This window comes from Myotis davidii, unplaced genomic scaffold (assembly GCF_000327345.1).
Source record: "Myotis davidii unplaced genomic scaffold, ASM32734v1 scaffold149, whole genome shotgun sequence".
NCBI lineage: Eukaryota > Metazoa > Chordata > Mammalia > Chiroptera > Vespertilionidae > Myotis > Myotis davidii.
The window spans coordinates 47,268-68,203 of NW_006352194.1; the positions used below are offsets into that span (position 1 = coordinate 47,268).

A 20,936-nucleotide genomic window follows, 5' to 3' on the forward strand; every position below is an offset into this window, starting at 1 on the left:
GCAGGCTTGATCCCCAGTAGGGGGCGTGCAGGAGGCAGCTGATCAATGATTCTCTTTCATCATTGATGTTTCTGTCTCTCCTCCTCTCCCTTCCTCTCTGAAATGAATAAAAATATATTAAAAAAAAAAACTCAATGGGAAAAGTATCCTTGGGTGAGGATTAACAAAAAACAAACAATAAAAATAAGAAAGAAGTAATGTACAGGGTTTTGTGGTGAGTGAGCAAGAAAGGTGAGAGGCATGGAGTGAGGAATGGCTATTAGAAAAAAAAACAAGGGCCAAAGGTGCTGCAACTGAGGGGTTAGGATTTTAAACACCTACATACCTGGAAGATTTTGTGTCCTACTGTAAAAACAAGCAGATGCATGATAAAACAAAAACTACATGTGCTCATAACTAACCATGTAGAAAATTCATAAAAATAGAAAGAAAAAAAATTATTCCCATCTCATCTCCCAGAGGTAACCAATGCTAATAGTATTTTTCCTTCAAGCTTCTTTCCTCTGCTTACTTTTTTAAAAAAATTATTTTTATTGATTTCAGAGAGGAAGGGAGAGGGAGAGAGAGACAGAAACATCAATGATGAGAGAGAATCATTGATTGGCTGCCTTCCACATGCCCCACACTGAGGACTGAGCCCACAACCCAGGCATGTACCCTGACTAGGATTCGAACCATGACCTCCTGGTTTATAGGTTGACGCTCAATCACTGAGCCATACCAACTGGGCCTCTGCTTACTTTTTATAAGGTTGAAATAATAAATCTTCAATATACACAATTTAATTAAATTGTGTGAATAAGCAATACATTCACACAGTTCAAAACCTAAAAAGTATAATATGCCATCAGTTTGGCTCCTTTCTCCTATTATCTAAAGGATATGGTATATTTTAAAAACTTGGTTTTCAGATTTTTGTCTCATAAAAAGTAACTCTAATGAAGAGAAATAAAATGCAACCACTGTACTATATAGTCTTAACTCCTAAGTTGCTTTGTAAAAGTCAGACATTGGAGAAAGTCTTGACATTATTAAACCAGCAATGAGTGTTGAAATACCAAAACATGATCTTTAGGACAGACTAAGATTAGAGCAGCAATATGGGCATGAGACAAATTTGGTCAAAAAAAGTAGAAGAAAGAGAAATAGATAGATAGATAGATAAAGAGAGGAAAGAAAAAAAGAGAGGAAGAAAAGGAGAAAAGGAAAAGAAAGAGAAAGAAAAAGAAAGAAAGAGAGAGAAAGGAAGGACGGGAGGGAGGGAGGGAGGGAGGGAAGGAGGAAGAGCTGGAGAAACCAACGACCAAGTACTGCAGCTGGCACAGAGAATGTGTGCTCCAACGATCTTCACTCAATTTCAGAGGTAAAGATCACAGCCAGATAATTTAGACATGGACTGAAAGGTGAATAGTTGGCCTCTACCCCTGCCAGAAAATGGACTTTAATGAAATAAATTAGGAGGTAATTATTAGAATAAAATAATTTTATACTTATACCCCTAATTTGACATTTTGTCCAAAAAAAACAAACAAAACCCAAACACTCCGTTATTCTCACTTACTAGTATGTTTTAATCTTTCATTTATTAGATCTTTTCATTTCCACAAAAATATATGCCTTCCTTAAATAAATCAAAAATAGGTGAAATGGCATTAATTCTATAAAAATATCTAATTAATACTTAATTTTTCATCATTATGTACAATATCAGTAGAGAAAAATGCATAGAACATAAATGTAAATTTCAATGAAATACTACGAGGAGAACACTTGTATGATCATCATGGACATTAAGAAATGTTTCCAGACCCCAGAAACCTCCTTTTCTGCCTAGTAACATTCCTTACCTTTTCCCACAAAGCAATCACTCTCCTAACTCTGTGACAATCCTTTGTTTTTCTAATTATAGTTTAACCAGTTAACGCACATCTCCAAACTCTATAGTTTAATATTGCCTATTTTTTCCTTTACATTTACAGAAATAATACAACATATTTTTTCATAACTGACTTAATTGCTCAATATTACTTATGAGATTGATATTATAGCATGTAGGTGTTTATTTTTATTTTTAAAAATATATTTTATTGAGTTTTTATAGAGAGAAACATCGATGAGAGAGAAACATCGATCAGCTACCTCCCGCACACCCCCTACTGGGTATGTGCCTGCAACCAAGATAAGTGCCCTTGACAGAAATCGAACCTGGGACCCTTCAGTCCACAGGCCGACGCTCTATCCACTGAGCCAAATCGGTTAGGGTAGGTGTAGTTTCTCTTCATTGCTGTGTAAGTACTTTATTTTATAAATGTATCACATTATGTTTTACTATTATAGGCATTTGGGTTGTTTCCAATTTTGCTCTATTGTTAGTAAATACTGCTGCTACAAGTATATTTGTACATATCTTGATATAAACGCATACACATTTTTGTTGGATATATGCAAAGTTCTGGACATACCTGCACATAGGTTTATATATATCCAGCTTTCACAGATTCTTTAGTGAAGTCAATGCTTTTGCAGACTTTCCTATTGAGTTTTTTTTCTTTTTTAATGGACATTTAAAAAAACATATTCTAGATGTATGAATAGTTTTTGTTTTGTTTTTAAAGTTGATCCCCCACCCCTATCAGTGGCAAAAGAATGAAAAAATTCAAATACCTAGTCAGAACCAAAGACCACGTACACAGACAGGCATACACCATTGGTATGCAAACTTACCCTGTTCAGAGTCTTCCAACAGAACCCCTCTTTTAACCAGCTCTTCTCTCGGTTTTCGCATAGATATTTTTCGCTCTAAAACTAACATTAAATTGGAAAACAGCACTCAGAAATGTGGCAGTTAAAGGTTAACTTTAAGCATTCTAACTCCACAGGTAAAAGTATAAAGTGGTTCAATTTTCTAGTCTCTGGAAAGAAAAGAACAGGAAAACTACCTTTATAATAAAAAACTTAATTTTTTTCATATGCTGTGTTATTAGGAAAATAGTATTTCCAAAAAGGAATTATCCTTATGTAATTTTATCTTTTTTAATTAAAATTTCAACAATAAGGTATTTATGAATATACTTTCTCTGGGAGGAAGTGGCCAGAGTAGAAAAAAAGAAGCATCTACGATTTGCTATAGTTTAGAAACTCCATTTACCACTTGATAAACTTTAGTCCCATCAATATTTCAACTTGGGAATGAGGCTATGATATAGAAGGCTTAGTGAGTAACCATTTGGTTTTTAATTCTAAAGGATTCAATTCCCTCTTCAAATAGGGGGTTATCAAAGACTGGGGAAGGAATGAGAAGTTAGGTAACTTCCAAAATAAGGACCTCTTTAACTCAGAACACATATCTAAATCTGTATTTTTTCACATATATATATTTTTATTGTTGGTAGTATTACAGATGTCTCCCATTTCCCTCCCCCCTGTATCCCCCTTCTCCCAGTCCCTCCCCCTCTCTCCCCAGGTCATCACCACCCTATTGCCCATGTCCATGGGCTATGCATACAAGTATGTAAATTTTAATATCTCACCTTCTGAGGTCTCTTTGAATTTATCACTACTTTTTTTTTTCCGCCATTTCCAGGGCTTGAAGATCTTGCCAAAGCCTGAGAACTTGCTCTTCCTTTTGGTGGGAGGCGTCATGTCTCCTCCTGCTTCCACACTGTCCATGATCATGCCTGGGTCGGCGGTGGGCTGGCCTGCTTCTTCTGTTGCATGGTGAGAGGGAAGAGAATAGCCAATTCGTTATTTCGGCATAATCTTGACGTTGTCCCTGCCCCTTTCTTCCTGTTGTAGTTGGAAAGGATCACAGCAATGATAAACAATCATGCAGAGACGGACTCCTTGACATCACATAGACACCAAACATCAAAATCCATGACAGATAAACTACTGAGGAGGAAAACAAACCAAACCAAGTTGACATCATTTTAGGACAAAAATTCAATGAGATGATTATAACCAGCTCAAAATCTCTTAAAGGCACACACACAAATGTGGATGGCTTCCCAATAGGCATGAGATCTTGCCCCATGAAGCCTACTGTTGTTAGTCTTCTCATTCTTTTGGCATGGGGAAGGTCTTCCCCAGCTAACATACTATCTCCCCTGTCACTGAAGCAGGGAATTTCATCATTTGTGAGTGAGTCATTATTCTTTGTTAAACACTACCCTCTCCCTATCCTCCTCTTTCAGGATATAAATAGTTCAGAGAGGGGGTGACACATTAAGTGTTAACACCTTTCTTACAACTGTTTTTCAGATTGTATCCTGCCTTCACAAGACGCTAGGGAGTTCTGGAGCACTGTAAGGGGACTAAGGTCAGGGGGCAGGGGCATAGAAGGATAGTGGTTTAAAATGGAAGGATTTTTATTTTTATTTTTGTTGGGGGGGAAAGTAGAGGTGAGGTGAAATTCCAGTTTGCTTATCACAATATTGTCTTAGGGACAACTCTGATTTTAAGGATTTCACGAAACATAACTGACATGATAAATGTACAGGATTGAAATGAAAGACCATAAATAAGTCCCTCATAATGACTATACATGCAGGGTTTAGTTAGGTAGCTTTAGTGGCAGAGAAAGGAGCAGCCAAGACTGGGCCAAGAATAATACTTCTAAAAAGCAGGAAGGCAACAAAAAAAAGCAGGAAGGCAACACAATATAGTTTTGCACTCCACCTACTGTCCCAGGGTTCTCTGGAGAAGTCTAGAGGAGAAGAAAAAAAGAGAGTCATGTGGAATAACAGTCCTGAAATTAAAGTGGAACCTTTACTTTATAGAAATATATCAAGGACCACATACTATGTAATAAGTTAATATGTTTATTGTAAAAAAAATTTCCATCTGGAGTAAGTAACACTTTTTGGGGGGGATATAAAAGGACATAACTTCACTAAAACTCATTTTTAATACTGTAGATATATTTTCATAAGAGAAAATATACAATCAATATGCATTAATTTTTTAAAAAACAGTATCAAAATCAGTATTTTTCTAATCGATAGATGTGAGTCTAGGAAAGTCCACTGATGCAGGTCAGATTTCCATAACCGTAATTACCAGAGTGACTATAGCAATGGCTGCTGATGCATTATTTTGATGTATCCAGATGACAGGGCCAAATAGGGTCCTGGTCACTGAAGTACAGCAGATCAAGAGGACGGAGGACAGGGACTCTTTTCTTCCCAGCTGCATGATTTAGTTATGGGCATCCTGGGTCTCAACTACTTTAACTCCCATATGAAATGCAGTGGAATCTGATTGCAAAAGTGGACCATATTTTAAAAAGTGTCGTTGCCAGAGACAGTGTCCTGTCATAACAATTCCCCCTCAATGGTACCCTGAGATGAACCCCCAAGAGTGAACACATGGTATTGCTTTCAAGAGTTAGTGCTTTAATTAAGACATTATTCTCCTAATTATGGAATGTCAATCAGACCTCAACATAGCATAATATTTAACATATGTTAATGTAACCCTTTCAGAATAGAGCTAAGTAACATAAACTTATCATTCTCAAATTGTAACCTTACTTGCAGAGGGAAGGAGGGACTAACATTTTAAATATCCTAACTGAAAAAACTTCTAAAAGACAATAGGAAAATGCTTGTTTACTTAAGAGTAATGGGGTAGATTTTAAAAAAGACAACCCAACCACAAAAAAAAAACACACAAAACACACACACACACACACACACACAAAAAAACCCCAGACTAATAATACTTAAAAAAAAGGTTATTAGTAGTATTTGATGCTTTTACAAAGGAAAAAAACCACGAAAGCTTTAGAAATGTTGGATGCTAATATCTTCACAAAAAAGTCCCTGTCTGTAAATCCTTAACTGAAATATAGCCAATCTAGCCTGCTCCCACTGTCTTCTCAAATATCTAATCATTTCTAAAGTAGAACTTAGTTCAATCCAATTTAATTCTTCATTATATTGAACAATATATTTATGTCTCCCTTTTCTCTCAAATATTAAAACAATAAAATCATGATATCCTTTTGAATATATTTATGCCTATTAGCATATGAACTAAAAACAAGTGCTGTTTATATAAAAAAGTACAGCGTGTATGGAAAATACCAATAGCTTATGATTAAAAAAATGAATGCGCCAAAACCGGTTTGGCTCAGTGGATAGAGCGTCAGCCTGCGGACTGAAAGGTCCCAGGTTCAATTCCAGTCAAGGGCATGTACCTGGGTTGCGGGCACATCCCCAGTGGGAGATGTGCAGGAGGCGGCTGATCGATGTTTCTCTCTCATCGATGTTTCTAACTCTCTTTCTCTCTCCCTTCCTCTCTGTAAAAAATAAAAAATATATATATATAAAAAATGAATGTGTCCACTATTACATCTATTGCTAAGAAGAGCCCTCCTCTTTCTTTATGTAAAGAAAGTCATTGAGCCCTAGCTGGTTTGGCTCAGTGGTTAGAGTGTTGGCCTGTGGACTGAAGAGTCCTGGGTTCACTTCCAGTCAAGGGCACATGCCCGAGTTGCAGGCTCAATCCTCAGTAGGTGGCAGCCAATCAATGATTCTCTCTCATCGTTGATGTTTCTCTCTCTCTCTCCTCTCCCTTCTTCTCTGAAATCAATAAAAAATATATTTCTTAAAAAGTCACTGAATATAGTCAGTAAAAAGAGTATTTTCTCCTTTGATGCTTTATGCAAATGTACTTAATTTTAATGTTTATATAACTTTTACAAGTGGGTACGCCTCTTGCCTCATGCAGTGGGGTTCAGTCATACCCAATCCTGAACTAGTTATTAGTCCAAATGTATTCATTCATATTCTTATAGTCTCCTATTCTTTTCACTCCACCTCCCTCTTCTCCCTATGACAAGCAGAACATTATTTCAGTGACTCCCAAATCTGTTCAAATACTTTGGAATCAGCCCAGTTACCCTTTCAAAATACAGAATCTCTGGAAGGTGGGACCTAGAAATCTGTTTTCTTTTCTTTTAAATATATTTTTATTGCTTTCAGAGAGGAAGGGAGAAGGAGAGATAGAAATATCAATGATGAGAGAGAATCATTGATTGGCTGCCTCCTGCATGCCCCCTACTGGGGATCTAGCCCACAACCTGGGCATGTATCCTCGACTAGAATTGAACCCGAGACCCTTCAGTCTGCAGGTTGATTATCTATCCACTGAGCCAAACTGGCCAGGACTAGAAATCTGTTTTTAAAAGTCTTCACAGGTGCCCCACGGGTGTGGCTCAGTGGATTGAGCATCATCCTGTGCACCGAAAGGTAACCTGTTAGAGTCCAGGTCGCCGGCCTGATCCCCAATAGGGGAGGGGATGCAGGAGGCATCTGATTGATGTTTCTCTCTCACATTGATGTTTCCCTCCCTCTCTTGCTAAAATCAATAAAACATATTTTTAAAAATATCTTCACAAGTGATTCTTATGATCACACAGGTTTGTTAAACCCAATCCCAGATTGTAATCTAGAAACCTGGTACATGTTAAAAGAGACAGAGACAAATGTTCTCTGCAAGCCTGTAACCTAATACACTGTTGATGGAAAATGAACGAGAAAATCATGGCATCATTCCAGTGTTTCTTACTCATATACAATATTCCTACAGCATTGTGAGGGGCGCCCTAAGTTTCTTAGTTTCAGATATAGTTTAAATTAAAAATAAACAATATAGTTCTGCTGGTGTGGCTCAGTTGGTTGGGTGTTGTCCCTTGCACCAAAAGGTTGCTGACTGGATTCCCGGTTAGGGCACATGCCCAGATTTCCAGCTTGATCCCAGGTACAACACAAGCAGGTTTCACTCTCACATCAATGTCTCTTTCTCTTCTCTCTCTCTCCCTTCCTTTCTCTCTAAAAATCAATAAACACAAAAAATCAATATAAAAGTTTGCAGTTATTTTAACATAGTATGTCCCATGTGCACTTGGAAAGAAAGTGTACTGTGCAATTACTGAGTGAGTGTTCTATACATGCCAATTAGGTCAAGTTGGGTAATCATCGCGCATAAATAATATCCTTCTGATTTGTTGTCAGCTTACTCTATCAGTTACTGAGAGAAGTATGTTAACATCTTTACCAATGAAAGTGGATTTGTCTCTTCTTCTTTTTAGTTCTATTAATTTTTGCTTGATATACTTTAAAGCTATATACAAATTTAGAGTTATATCTTCCTGTTGAATAGATCCATTTATCATGAAATGCCCCATTATCACTCTAATAACACTTTTGCCTTTTGTTTTTCTATTTAGTTTGACAATTGTTGTCTTTTAGAGGTTAATCCATTTATATAGTTAATGTATTTACTGACACAATTGGGCTTAAGTCTACCATTTTGCTCTATTTTCTATTTGTCTTGCTCTGTGCATTCATTGTTTTAAAATTGATTTTAGAGAGAGGAAGGGGAGAGAAAGGAGTGGAGAGAGAGAGAGGGAGGGAGAGAGAGAGAACATTAATTTGTTGTTCCATTTATTTATGCATTCACTGATTGCTTCTTTGGCATATTGGACACTGAGCATATGGGATGATGCTCTAATAAACTGATTTACTCGGTCAGGGCCTGTTCATTCTTAACTGGTTACCATCTTCATTAAGTTAGTATGTTTATTACTTATTGCAAGAATTTTACAACATTTCAACTCTATTTGCTCTTTGTGTAAATAGTCATGTCTTACTACATATACATAACAATAAAATAAATTATTGTTGTTTTAACAAACAATATTATTTTATATTTCCTACATATTTGCTTTTTCAGATGCTCTTCATTTCTTTCTGCAATTCTATGTTTCCAACTAGGATAATTTCAGTTAATCATTTTTGAAGGATATCTGTACTGGGTATGATATTTTCAGTTGAGAGTTGAGGTTTTTTTGTTTATTTAACTTCAGCACTTCATACTGTCATTTGGTTGGCTCTCACCCGCCCCCCGCCCCTGGACTGCTTTTCTTTGTATGCTTCATTTTTTAGATGCTTTCTATTTGCACATAGCATAAGTGATAGAAATGGGATGCAGATCTTTATGTTGTTGATAACATACATGGGAAAGAAATGTGAAGTCATACTATTAGGCATTTTTGGTGGAGACTAGTCTGGGAGGGCTCTGGAAACTCAACTTTTAGCCATTATTCAAGAGCAACACCTGTAACTGATTAAAATAAAGTGTTGATAAAATTCTTCCCACACATTTTTTGCTTAGGTAGGTGCCTCCTGAAAGAAAGTGTTCTCATGCATGAAAGATATTAGAAAAAATAATAATAAAGAAAGAGAAGCAGATTAATCATTCCTAATGAAATGGGAAAGAAGTAAATCATCTTTTCTTTTCACACTCAATCCATTATGCTGACACCAAAGGGAAATCACAAAAACTTGATTCTATCAAATGTCCTACATAGGAAGGGTAGGACCTTCAAATAACTAAATGACAGTGGGGAGGCAGCCAGGCAAGCCTTCCCTACTTAAATCCAAGAGTATTTTCAAGAAGGAAAGGTAGCAGACTGAAAGTAGACTAATGGTAAAATTCATAGGAAAGACCTACTTAGCAGTCTGCCTAAATCCAACTTTGAAGAGTCCATGAAACAGGTATTGGTCTCTCACTATTGAATTCCATTTGGGCATATCTTCTTTGTTATCTAAGTAGGTATTATTTATAACTAGAATAGTGGCTAGGGTCATGCACATTTTTTTTCAAAATTTTAATTCCAACTCTATATAAATTATATGACTATTTTTCCTAATAAAAGCTTCTCAAAGATGTTACTTCTGATAGTGCTATTTAGGGGGTAAATCATTGGGGATGAGTTGAATGTACAATAATAGGTATAGGAACAAACTGAAAATTTTATATAAAACAGCCCTGGCTGGTGTGTCTCAGCGGTTAGAGTGTTGGCCTGAGCACCAGAGGGTCTTGTGTTTGATTCCTGGTCAAAGGCACATACCTGAGTTACAGGTTCACTCCCTGGCCCTGGTCAGGGTGAGTTCGGTAGGCAACCAATTGATGTGTCTCTCTCCTATCTATGTTTCTCTCTCTTCCCTCCCTCCCCCCTCCTTATTACTCACTCTAAAAGTCAATGAAAAAATATTCTTGGGTAAGGAGTAACCAAAAACTATAAAAGGAGGGAAATTAATATAAAATAATATATAATCATTAAAATGATTTCTAGAGTAATACTCCTAGATTAAAAGTAGAATATAAATATATATGTAAATTACATATCACATTATTTAAACTATGCTAATTTTTGTTAAAAAGGAGAATGAAGGAACTAAACCAAAATGTAAATATATTGTAATGGTAGGATTATGAGAGACTCGTGTTTCTTCTTGCTAGCTTCCTATATATTTTTTAACAATAAACATCTATGGTTTTTATAATTGGAAAAAAACATTTACTTTTTACAATGGGAAGTGAGAGCTATCAAACCATCACAGTTAATAAATGAAGTCCAGCATATACATAAATACACAAAAGAAAATAATTCTTTCTACACATTAAGCTTCCAAAAAAAATTATTTACCACATAAAAATCATAGTCTGAAACAGTAAGCAAATTAAACCACTCAAGGATATATTTTTTTTGGTATTTAAAGTAGTGACACATGTTAAAGTGAGCAGATTTGGATTACCCAAACGACACCTTCTAGTCCTGTATTCTTTAAGTATACCACCCTTGTTTGCCATGAGTACAATCTTGTGCTAAAGAAGTTAGAAACCAAATTTAAAAGTGATCTAAATTCACCAGCTATAAACTTTCCAGCTATAGAATGAAGGGTTTGAAAGTATGCATAAATCCTGAGAGCAGGGGCTGACTATATCTAACTGAAGTCACTAATCTCTGGAGCGTTCTTGGATCTATTAAAACTGGTACACTAGTTCAGGTTTCTGACTATAAATCTTTGTCTGATAGGAAGAAAATTCAATTCCATCACTTAGAAAACTGCAATAGAAAGAGAAACTAACAAATCAACAAATTGTACGACAAAAAGTATATTCATGTAACTATAAATCATCCCTCTTTTTTTATTTTTGATACAATTATACCTTGGATTTGTTATCCTATATAATAAAAAGCCTAATATGCTAAGTGTCTGGTCGTCTGTTCAACCAATCAAAGCATAATATGCTAATGATATGCTAAGGCTGTTCAACCGCTTGCTATGATGGGCACTGACCACCAGGGGGCAGATGCTCCGACTGGTAGGTTAGCTTGCTGCTGGGGTCTGGCTGATCCAGATTGAACGAGATGGGCCAGACATACCCTGGCGCCCTCCTGCGGCCCCTCCCCCCAGCCAGTCCTGCCCCTAATGGGCCCCCATCGGGGTGGGACGGCTGGATACCACCTGTGCACAAATTTGTGCACTGGACCTCTAATATACTCATAAGAGAAGTGAATTTGAAATTGTTCTTAGGCAAATTTGTACATGAACCACTTGTTCTCAATAATTCTGATTTTATGACCATCTCCCTCCCATTTCCAATCTGACAAGAAACACAGGCTTGGAGTCACATTTGGGTATTCCACTATTTCTGTTTAAACTAATTATGAAGTTTAAAACGGCTTTATGACCCCATTCTTTCCGTGAGAGCCAACACAAGGTAGTTTCCCTCCAAGTTTCCTTTTGTTTGACAGAAAACAGGGTGTAGGATGCTGGCTTTAGTTTTATGATTGTGTGTTCCAAAGAAAACATCTTTTTCTTTGAGTCATGCAGCTACAGGCAACTAGGAAAGCAATTCACAGAGTTGGAGGTCTTGATGTTTTCTGGAGGGGGCGGTTGTTGGGAGAGGAAGATAACTAATCAAATCAGAGTATGGAGTTTCCAGTTTGAGTAATACCCTGAAACTATGCCCTGATATTTAAACTACTTTACTCCCTCATTCAAGTTGTAGCACCTCACATTTCATAGTCTTGTTTCTATATTATGTATTATGCAGAGTTTTAGTAGTTTCTTTCTTCAACTCCCAAGTTTTTATGGCCAACATTTAATTCAAGTTTTTTAGTTTAAGTTTAGTTGTTTCAGGTGAATTTCTAGGGTGATTTTTAAATAAATGGATAGTATTATTAAAATTTACTTAGCCTTTTTCATCTTCAATAAAGTTATCATTAATTATTTGCTATAAATACATTATTATACCTACTTTACTTTCTAGAAATAAGGGATAAAACAATTCAACAATAAACCCTAGGTCAAAGACAGTGTTCATTTTAGAATCCATACTACAACCAATTCTTAATCAACCATGTTGGAAGGCAAGGTAAGGTACAGGCAATTGGGAGTCCACAGAAAACTTACTTTTCAACATAGCCTTCACTACCTTCTCCCTGTCACTAGGTTTGGTGATAAGCAACAACATTACTGAGTCTTAATTCTACCTCTACTTCTTATACCTTATCGGGTTTAAAAAAATATCTAGATTTAAAGTGTATAAAGTCTCATTTTACCCATGAAACTTCTATTATAATCAGTTATTTGTCCAAAATTTTAAAATCTAGTTTTTTGCAACCAGATACTTACTCCATTATCAAGAGGTGCCAATTTCTTTTTTTTTTAAGTTTAAGGTGTACAGCATAATTATTTGACTTACATATATTGTGTTTCCTTCTATTTATAATCTAATATCTTCATCTGTTTATTTATCTTTTATATCCAGCTTGTAACAGATCTTGCTTTTACACAAGCATTTTAACAGCATCAGAACTTTGTAAATGGAAAACATTAATTTACAGTACTTACATTATTGTACTGACTCACTTATGCCTTCTAAAAAAAGATTATTATTGGATCTAAAGAACTGTTTTAGAAAACTGCCACAGAATTAAAGGAAGCAAAAGCTGTCACTAATGGACAAAGCAGGCTTTGTCTAGTGCAGGTCCATAACTTTCCTTGGAAGTATTGCATAGTTCTGGCCTTTGGGAAATGGAATTGATAGTCAGGGAGAAGGTCTTTCTACTAGTATGTAATGTCCTTGCAGGTATAAATAGTCCTGAGATTCAAACTCTGGGAAAACAGTTTTCTGACCATAATTGCATCAAAAAGTGATGCTGCTTCGCCCTTGGCAACTTGATATACACATTTTTTTAAAATATATTTTTTTAATTGATTCCAGAGAGAAAGGGAGCAGGAGAGAGAGGCAGAAACATCAATGATGAGAGAGAATCATTGATTAGCTGCCTCCTGCATGCCTCCTACTAGGGATTGAGCCCACAACCAGGGCATGTGCCCTTGACCGGAATCGAACCTGGGACCCTTCAGTCCGCAGGCCAACGCCCTATCCACTGAGCAAATCCAGCTAGGGTGATATATATACTTTTTTTATAACAATTCCAAGTTAATAGGAAGGTGGGTTTTTTTCTTTTTAAATTGATTTTAGAGAGAGAGGAAGGAAGAGAGAGAGAGGGAGAGAGAAACATCAAAGGGTTGCCTCCTGCACGAGCCCCCATCAGGGATTGAACCTGAAACCTGGGTATGTGCCCCCACTGGTAATTGAACCCGCCATCTTTCGGTGTACAGGATGACACTCCAATCAACTGAGCCACACTGGCCAGAGCGAGAGTAAGTTTTGGTGGTGAGGTGATAGAATATAATATATTCTCTCATTAAAAACAAAACAAAACAAAAAACCCTTAAACTTTCCAAAGTTTTACTTGCAAGAAGAAAGAAGAATACATTCTTGTAACAATAGGTTATTCAGAAAACCCAATGGAGTAGAAAGAGAGGTCAATAATTTTTTATTGCTATTCCACATTCAAAAAACAGAAAATTCTATAAGGAGTCCACGACAGACTCCTATGCTATCGCTTCCTCCTCATTCCTGGGTTTTATGCAGAAAGTATGCCTGTTGCTTCTTTCTTAGAAGAAAGCATTTATTGTTAGACCTATATAGATATATGTCTCCAATGCCTTTGATGACTAAATAATGCCAAGTGTTTTTCTTTAAAGTCCTATGAAGTTTATTTTTAATTAACCCATCTACTATTTATTCCTATGTTAATACTGTTATTCATCCAGCAATCCCTTACTAATTTTGCCTCGAAAGAATGATACATTTTGAAATCACCATTCCCAGAACTACTCTCATTATCATGTACAGATTTTAGAGCAAAATGAATCAAGTGACAATGGAAAAAAGAACGTAAGTGGAAATATTATAATACAGTATCTTTTAAAACAATAAATTCCTATGTAAAAGAAAAGCAAAAAAAAAAGAGGCTAATTAATTAATAAAAGTATGTGAAGAGTCAAAAAAGAAGAAAAAAGCTAGAGATAGGAAATGGAAGGCAAAGAGAAGGAAAGTTCCAGACTAAATGGTTGGGGAGAGGTTATTAAAATTCTTTGGCCTTGTGCCTAATTTAAGGACATGTGCACTGGTTGTTTTAATATGATACTAAGTAAAGAATTCTAGTAAACACAGAAATAGCTTTTATGTTCATCAAGAACTACAAAGCATTATTTGAAAGTTTTTAAAAATACATTTTTATTGATTTCAGTGAGAAAAGGAGGGAAAAAAATGTAAACATTTACATTTTCATTGCTTGTGTTATCTCCTAGAGGACCTTTGGGAATGTTTAGAAGGTGCTAGTGGTAAACCTATAGCAGCGGTGATGAATACCTGGACCAAGCCCCACAATGAGGATTGAGCCCGCAACCCAGGCATATACCCTGTACCAGAATCGAACCATGACCTCCTGGTTCACAGGTCAATGCTCAACCCCTGAGCCTCGCTGGCTGGGCTGAAAGTTTTACCTGAGTAAATCTACAGACTTTCTCCTACAGACATATTTCACTTAAGGATAATTTTTAAAATATGAACTTCTGAGGATGACTACTTATTTCCTTGAATGGACACTACAGCATAAATTCCTACTCAGCAACCGAATACTCAATTAGTTCACCAGTTGTTAGAAAGATCCTATGGTAAAAACTGTTTGGGTATTGACAGCTCTTAAATTTGCATATGAGTCTCAAAGATTATTTGTTTGAAAGCAGGCTCTTTTTGGTTAATAGCTCTGGACGTCCATCATAAGTCAAGGGAGTCAACTAACTTAGACAAAGAAATATGTTTATCTTAAACAAATTTATTAATATTTTGAATTTAATTATTTAAATTCTCAACTAGGTATGAGATATACCTATAATGGTTTACTATTATATTCACAATGCCTTAAAAATAATAAATTAATTCAATATATTCAGTAACTTATTTTACATCATTTGGTTTGTCCAAAACTAGTACTATCAATTTTAAAATTCAAAACTCATTACCATATTATAGGCCCAGAAACATTAAAAAATTATTTATGTCTTAATTCACTTTGGACATGCATCGTTTCAAAGAATCTGATAAGACTTTTCAGACCCCCTTACCCACTGAAATGCTTTTTGAATTTCATTAAAAATTGTTACGTTTGGTAAAAGCCTTTAAAACAATGGTATAAGTCCCCAAAGTTGTCAATGTTAAACCTTCATGACCCAATCCTGATTTACTCGAATAGAATACATTCTAAATTATAAATACTATAAACAGAGCCTGTCCATTAAAATAGCTTATAGTCACCTAGAAATTATCTAGGTAATAGGAAATAAAACCCCCCAAATTAAATCTAGAGAGAATATAAAATTTTTTGTTAGATACTTGAGTGATTTCTATTTCTTCTTTAGCAGTCTCTTATTAGGGATACTTGGTAGTTAGAAAAATCTATAAATTTGATTCTCATTTTTCTTTAGAAGCGTAAGAAATATCAAACTTTACTCAAATGATTTTTTGTGTGTAGTATATAGATGTTAGATGGGCTTTCTTCATAAATATCACCACCCATCGTTAAGTTATACCTGCTTACCCATTTCTTGCTTTTCAAACACTCTCATTTCCATCTCATAAATAAATGCCTAGCATTATTTAGGTCCTTATTATATTTGTAAATAAAAAACTAATCTTTGAAACCACAAGAGAATTTAGTGGCCCAAAACTATTCTCACCAAGTTCTTTTTTAAAAAAATATATTTTTATTGATTTCAGAGAGGAAGGGAGAGGGAGAAATAGAAACATTAATGATGAGAGAGAATCATTATTGGTTGCCTCCTGTACATCCCACACTGGGGATTGAGCCCACAACCAGGGCATATGCCCTGACCAGGAATCAAACCATGACCTCCTGGTTCACAGGTTGATGCTCAATAACTGAGCCACACCGGCTGGGCCTAATATCACCACATTCTGGAGAGTGGTTACCTCTGAGAGCAAAGGCTCAAAATGTCACCGTAAGTGAATGTGGACACAGAGAAAGGGGTGGGACATATCTCTGTTTTAGATTTCATTTCTAAAGCTGGGTAGTGGCCCCAGAGGGTCCTCTATATTCTTTTCTACAACTTTCTCTATTTATAAAACTTTTTTTTGAGTTAGTGAATTAATATGGACCTAGCCCTGCTGATCAAGGAAGGTAAAGTGAGTCAAGTCCTGACTTCAGTGTTAAAAATCTATTGTTAAATGACTCACTTTGCAATCCGTGTGCCTCAGATTCAGTAAAACATGAGAAATACTTTGTAGGAATTTCATCTGGCAAGTTTTCAGGAGAAAACTTACCTTTAGAAACTAAATCACATTAAATCATGAGACATTTGGGAGTGTTAATCTGTGTTCCCACTCTTTTATACTTTTCTTTAAAGTCAACCACATTTTTCATTTTTGAAGAAAAAAAAAGGCAACCTAGGATTGAACATGTTTTCTGCTGCTTCCTAAGTGTAAAAAAAAAAGGGTATACATCTTTTTAAAAATAGATTGTCAAGAAATGATTCACAGGATTTCCTCCACTGTGCTTATATTTAACAACCCTTTAATGAATATCCATTTAAAATTATTTTTCCCTCCTTTCTATCTTCATCTTATACAAAACCTCAGAAGTTTGGAAAAATAAGTCTTCAGTAACAATGGACTTCCACTTCACTTAAAAGCTCTGAAACTCGGAGCTACACTCACAATCATCAGCCTGATCTCTAGCTCTCTCTGAGAGAATAACACTTCAAATGTAAAGTACTGACTTCAGAAATATTTATACCAAAGTATTGCCTCATGAGAAATGGAAACACCAGCACAATGGAAAAAGCCCGAGACTTATTTGGAAATTGTATAAATCAGTCTAAAAAATTAAATCAACTCTTTAAAATGGTCCTGTTTATAGAAGTCAACAGGTCTAGTTCTACACCCTATATACCTATCAATTGCCCAAGCCCTGTAAAATACTAGTAAAACACCACTGAATTCTAAATATGAGTTTCTTATAGCACTTATCTTCTGCAAAGTCAAGAAATTAACAGATGGTTTCCTAGCAATATTATAAATTAAAAAAAAACTCCAAAGGGACAAAGTAAAACAACTATGTGTGGTAGATTAATACAACTAAGTGAAAAATAATGATATGTTTTCATTTATTCTTCACAAAGTTATAAATGTCCAAAGTTATAAACGTCAAATACCTTACATTCAAATCCCTTTAAAACATTCAACTTCACCTGTAGATCTGCCTTGTCTGTCAAGATTTTATTTCTTTGCCTTTTATTACTCACCAATTGCATCTGGATTTACCGGTCTGGAGACATCAGCTTGCCCCATGATTATATTGTCTGATGTATCTCACGACAACAAACTGTCCCGGACCAAAGCGAACTTTTCTTAAAAGATAAATCCACATAAGGAGGGGACGTGCACTCCTCTCTCAGTGTCACTGCCAAACATCAGGAAATGGCATGAGGTCAATCTGCCGGAGTTTCTCTGTCCCTGTATCCCGGCCTGGGCACTGGAGGTTCTTATAAAAACGTCTTCACGCTGGCTCTCTTCACACAGTAATGCTTGTCATTCCAGGGTGCACACTGTGAAGAGCAGAAGTGCAGGAAGGGGAGGAGACTGCCAACCACATTCTAGCTGCTGAGCGGCAAGCCCTAAAAGTCCACACCTACTTTTCCTGATACTGAGCTTGGTTCCTGCTCTCCAGACTTGAGACACAGAAGAATGGGCGCTTACGCAAGAGCCTACCAAAGAACTTACAAATTTAAGCACACAAAAAACCATCAGGGTTATGCATAGCAGGCTAATGGGAGCAGACACCCATTCAAAGGTATGTTTTAGATACAGGCTTGCCTAAAAAGTATCAGACTGTTCTCACATTTCCCTGCTTGCTCTAAAATTGTATTTCTACCTCTGAGTGGCATACCCAAATCAGAAAAAGATCTACATACTGGGAATTAATAACATTAGGAATGTTATTTTAGGATTGAATATACTTTTTCTAAAAATAAGAAGAAATGTTTCTGAACACTTTGCTTACTAAGATAGTAAACTTGATAAAAATATTTGGAAGGTATTATACAATATTTGTCTTTTTTGCCATAGCTCAATAACATATTTGATCTTGGGGAATACAAAGGAGTAGTCCCACATTTTTGGTATAATACATGGACATATCCGCTAACCAAAAGTAGCAACCAAAAGTCCAGTTTACATACTGACATTTCATTTTCATTGATATAATTTACATATAGGCAGCATTAAGAATACAACATGATGAATTTTTATTTACATACCTGCCTGTGTATGCTAACGCTAAATTTTCTAAATGTAAAAAAGCCACACATAACACAAACTTACCAGTGTTTGGCCACATGCCCTGGAATATTTCACTAACACGTGAAGATGAAATGGGGAACGAACAATTTGAGCATTGTATTAAGGAGTTTTACGTAGGTTATTTCATTTCATCATCATCACAACTAATCATGTGTTGTGAAGAATATATGATTTACTCTATTATCAGATAAGGAAACTAAAGCTAGTGAGGTCAAATCCTGTGCTTATGTCACCAACTTTTTAAGTGCTGAAGCCCTAATATTCCTTCAACAAATAACAGCTACCCCAAAACACAGAGCTTTTAGTTTAAATCCTTGTTCTCCAAACTGAGATCACAGGAAGATTTCTAGTACCTGGGCTTTCCTTTGGCCTGTTCTTAGGTAGCTTCTCTCCCCTACCCCCATTGTCTTATCCCCATTATCTGCTTTGATACAGGAAAGAAAAAAAAAAAGAAAGAAAAGCAAAGGTAGCAAGTAAGAAAAAGACAATGCTAAGGCATCAGTAAGGAAAGAAAGTGAAGAAATACTCAGCCAACATTTAATTGTTAATACTGATAGTAGTCAGAAAAACGGTATATTGACCATTAAAATAGGAAAGAGAGTAAAAGGAAAAAATAAATTGAAAGAATGCTCCAATGTAAGAATTTCTAATACCTTCTAACTCTGGCACTTATAATAATAAATATATTAGCCTAAAAGTGTAACATATGCAATAACAGTTTCCACTACTGTAAACTGGGGGAGGCAAAAGGGGGCAAATAAATTGCCCAGTACCCAGTAGGCACTTAACATATTATAGTTATCATCACATCACCACCATCATCATGAAGATAACACAGCATACTGCTTAAGAGGATGAGCTTTGGAGGCAAATGAAATTTTAATTTCAAATCTATTACTTGGTGGTAACACTAGGCAAGTTACTTCACACCTCTCTGAGCCTCAATTTTCTACTTTGTAAAATGGGCAATACAATACTAAACAGTACAGGGCAGTTATAGGGATGAACTGACATGAACATTTAAAAAAAGCCCTTTGAGCCCTGGCTGGTTTGGCTCAATGGATAGGGCGTTGGCCTGAGGACTGGAGGGTCCCAAGTTCAATTCTGGTCAAGGGCGCATGCCTGGGTTGCAGGCTCGATCCCCAGAGGCGGGCATACAGGAGGCAGCCTATCAATGATTCTCTCTCCTCATTGATGTTTCTATCTCTCTCTCCCTTTCCCTTCTTCTCTGAAATCAATAAAAACAATATATTTTTAAAAGCCCTTTGTAATGTTCCTGGCACATGAAAAGCTCGCAATAATTATCACAGTTCTTACAGGAAAAAAAAAGTCATAAAGGACAGGCCAGGTTAAGAGCAGCCAGATAATAGTACATGACAAAAAACTTAGTCATTACAAAGAGGTTAGTCAGAAACGGAAGATGACATTTCTGCATCATGAATCCAAAGAGCAAATTGGAAGACACAGGCCAAGGGGGAAGTGTGAACACAATAAGGGTTGGTGCACAGAAACATCAAGCAGATGGAACAGTCCAGACAAAAATATTACTGTCAGTAAGTTTAAATGAGGTAAATTACACACACACACACACACACACAAAAACACACACACACACACACACACACACACACACACACACACACCAGAAACAGCATTGTAAAATCTATGTTGACAGGACCACGAGAGTAGAACAGATAGATTTATGGATCTTGGTATAGCTGCTTTTTGCCACCCACCAAATTTAACTGTCCATCTTGGCTTAGCTCAAGGCTGATTTTAAGTTATTGTGAAGGTGGCAATAAAACCTAAAAGAATGACAAGATTCTTAGTGATCATTTGGCTCAATCTCCTACTCCTTACAAAAAAGAAAATTGATGGTCAAAGAAGTTAAATGCCTTGCTTACAGCCAGGGCTAAAACACAAGTCTCTTGATTCTAACGCCAGGACTTACTTAAGCTCTTGTATAAGTGGCCAAGGAAATATTTACTTCCTAAAGATATACTCATTTCCCAAGAAAGTCCGTATTTTACAACAAGATTTCTCTCAAAACTGCTAATTCTGTTGCCTATGTAACCAAGCCAGTAAATGTTCCTTGACCAACAATATTTACTTTGTGCCAACTGGAAAAACAGACAAGCAGAGAGAGGGGAAGATACTGGCCCATTGATGGCTTTAAAATTTAACAAAGCCTTGAATTCATTCTAGTTTTCCATGCGTTATATACTATTCTAACTGTCATCCAATAAAAGATACTCTTTTTAGAGTACTTTTCCTCCAAGCTCATTGCCTCAAGGAATGGAAGAGTTAGATAAAAAAATTATGAATCTTTTCCTATTTTA

At 36.1% G+C, this 20,936-nt stretch overlaps 1 protein-coding gene across 1 annotated transcript in view; it reads right to left on the reverse strand.

Annotated features, from left to right (window-relative positions):
- Nucleotides 1–20,936, reverse strand: part of PHACTR4 (phosphatase and actin regulator 4) — a 75,125-nt gene that overhangs the window by 20,062 nt on the left and 34,127 nt on the right. The window contains exons 4-6 of the mRNA XM_006777629.2: nucleotides 4,682–4,705; nucleotides 3,531–3,707; nucleotides 2,725–2,805 (exon numbers count right to left, since the gene is read on the reverse strand). Of these exons, the coding sequence (XP_006777692.1) occupies nucleotides 2,725–2,805; nucleotides 3,531–3,707; nucleotides 4,682–4,705 (282 nt within the window). The remainder of the gene's footprint in view (nucleotides 1–2,724; nucleotides 2,806–3,530; nucleotides 3,708–4,681; nucleotides 4,706–20,936) is intronic.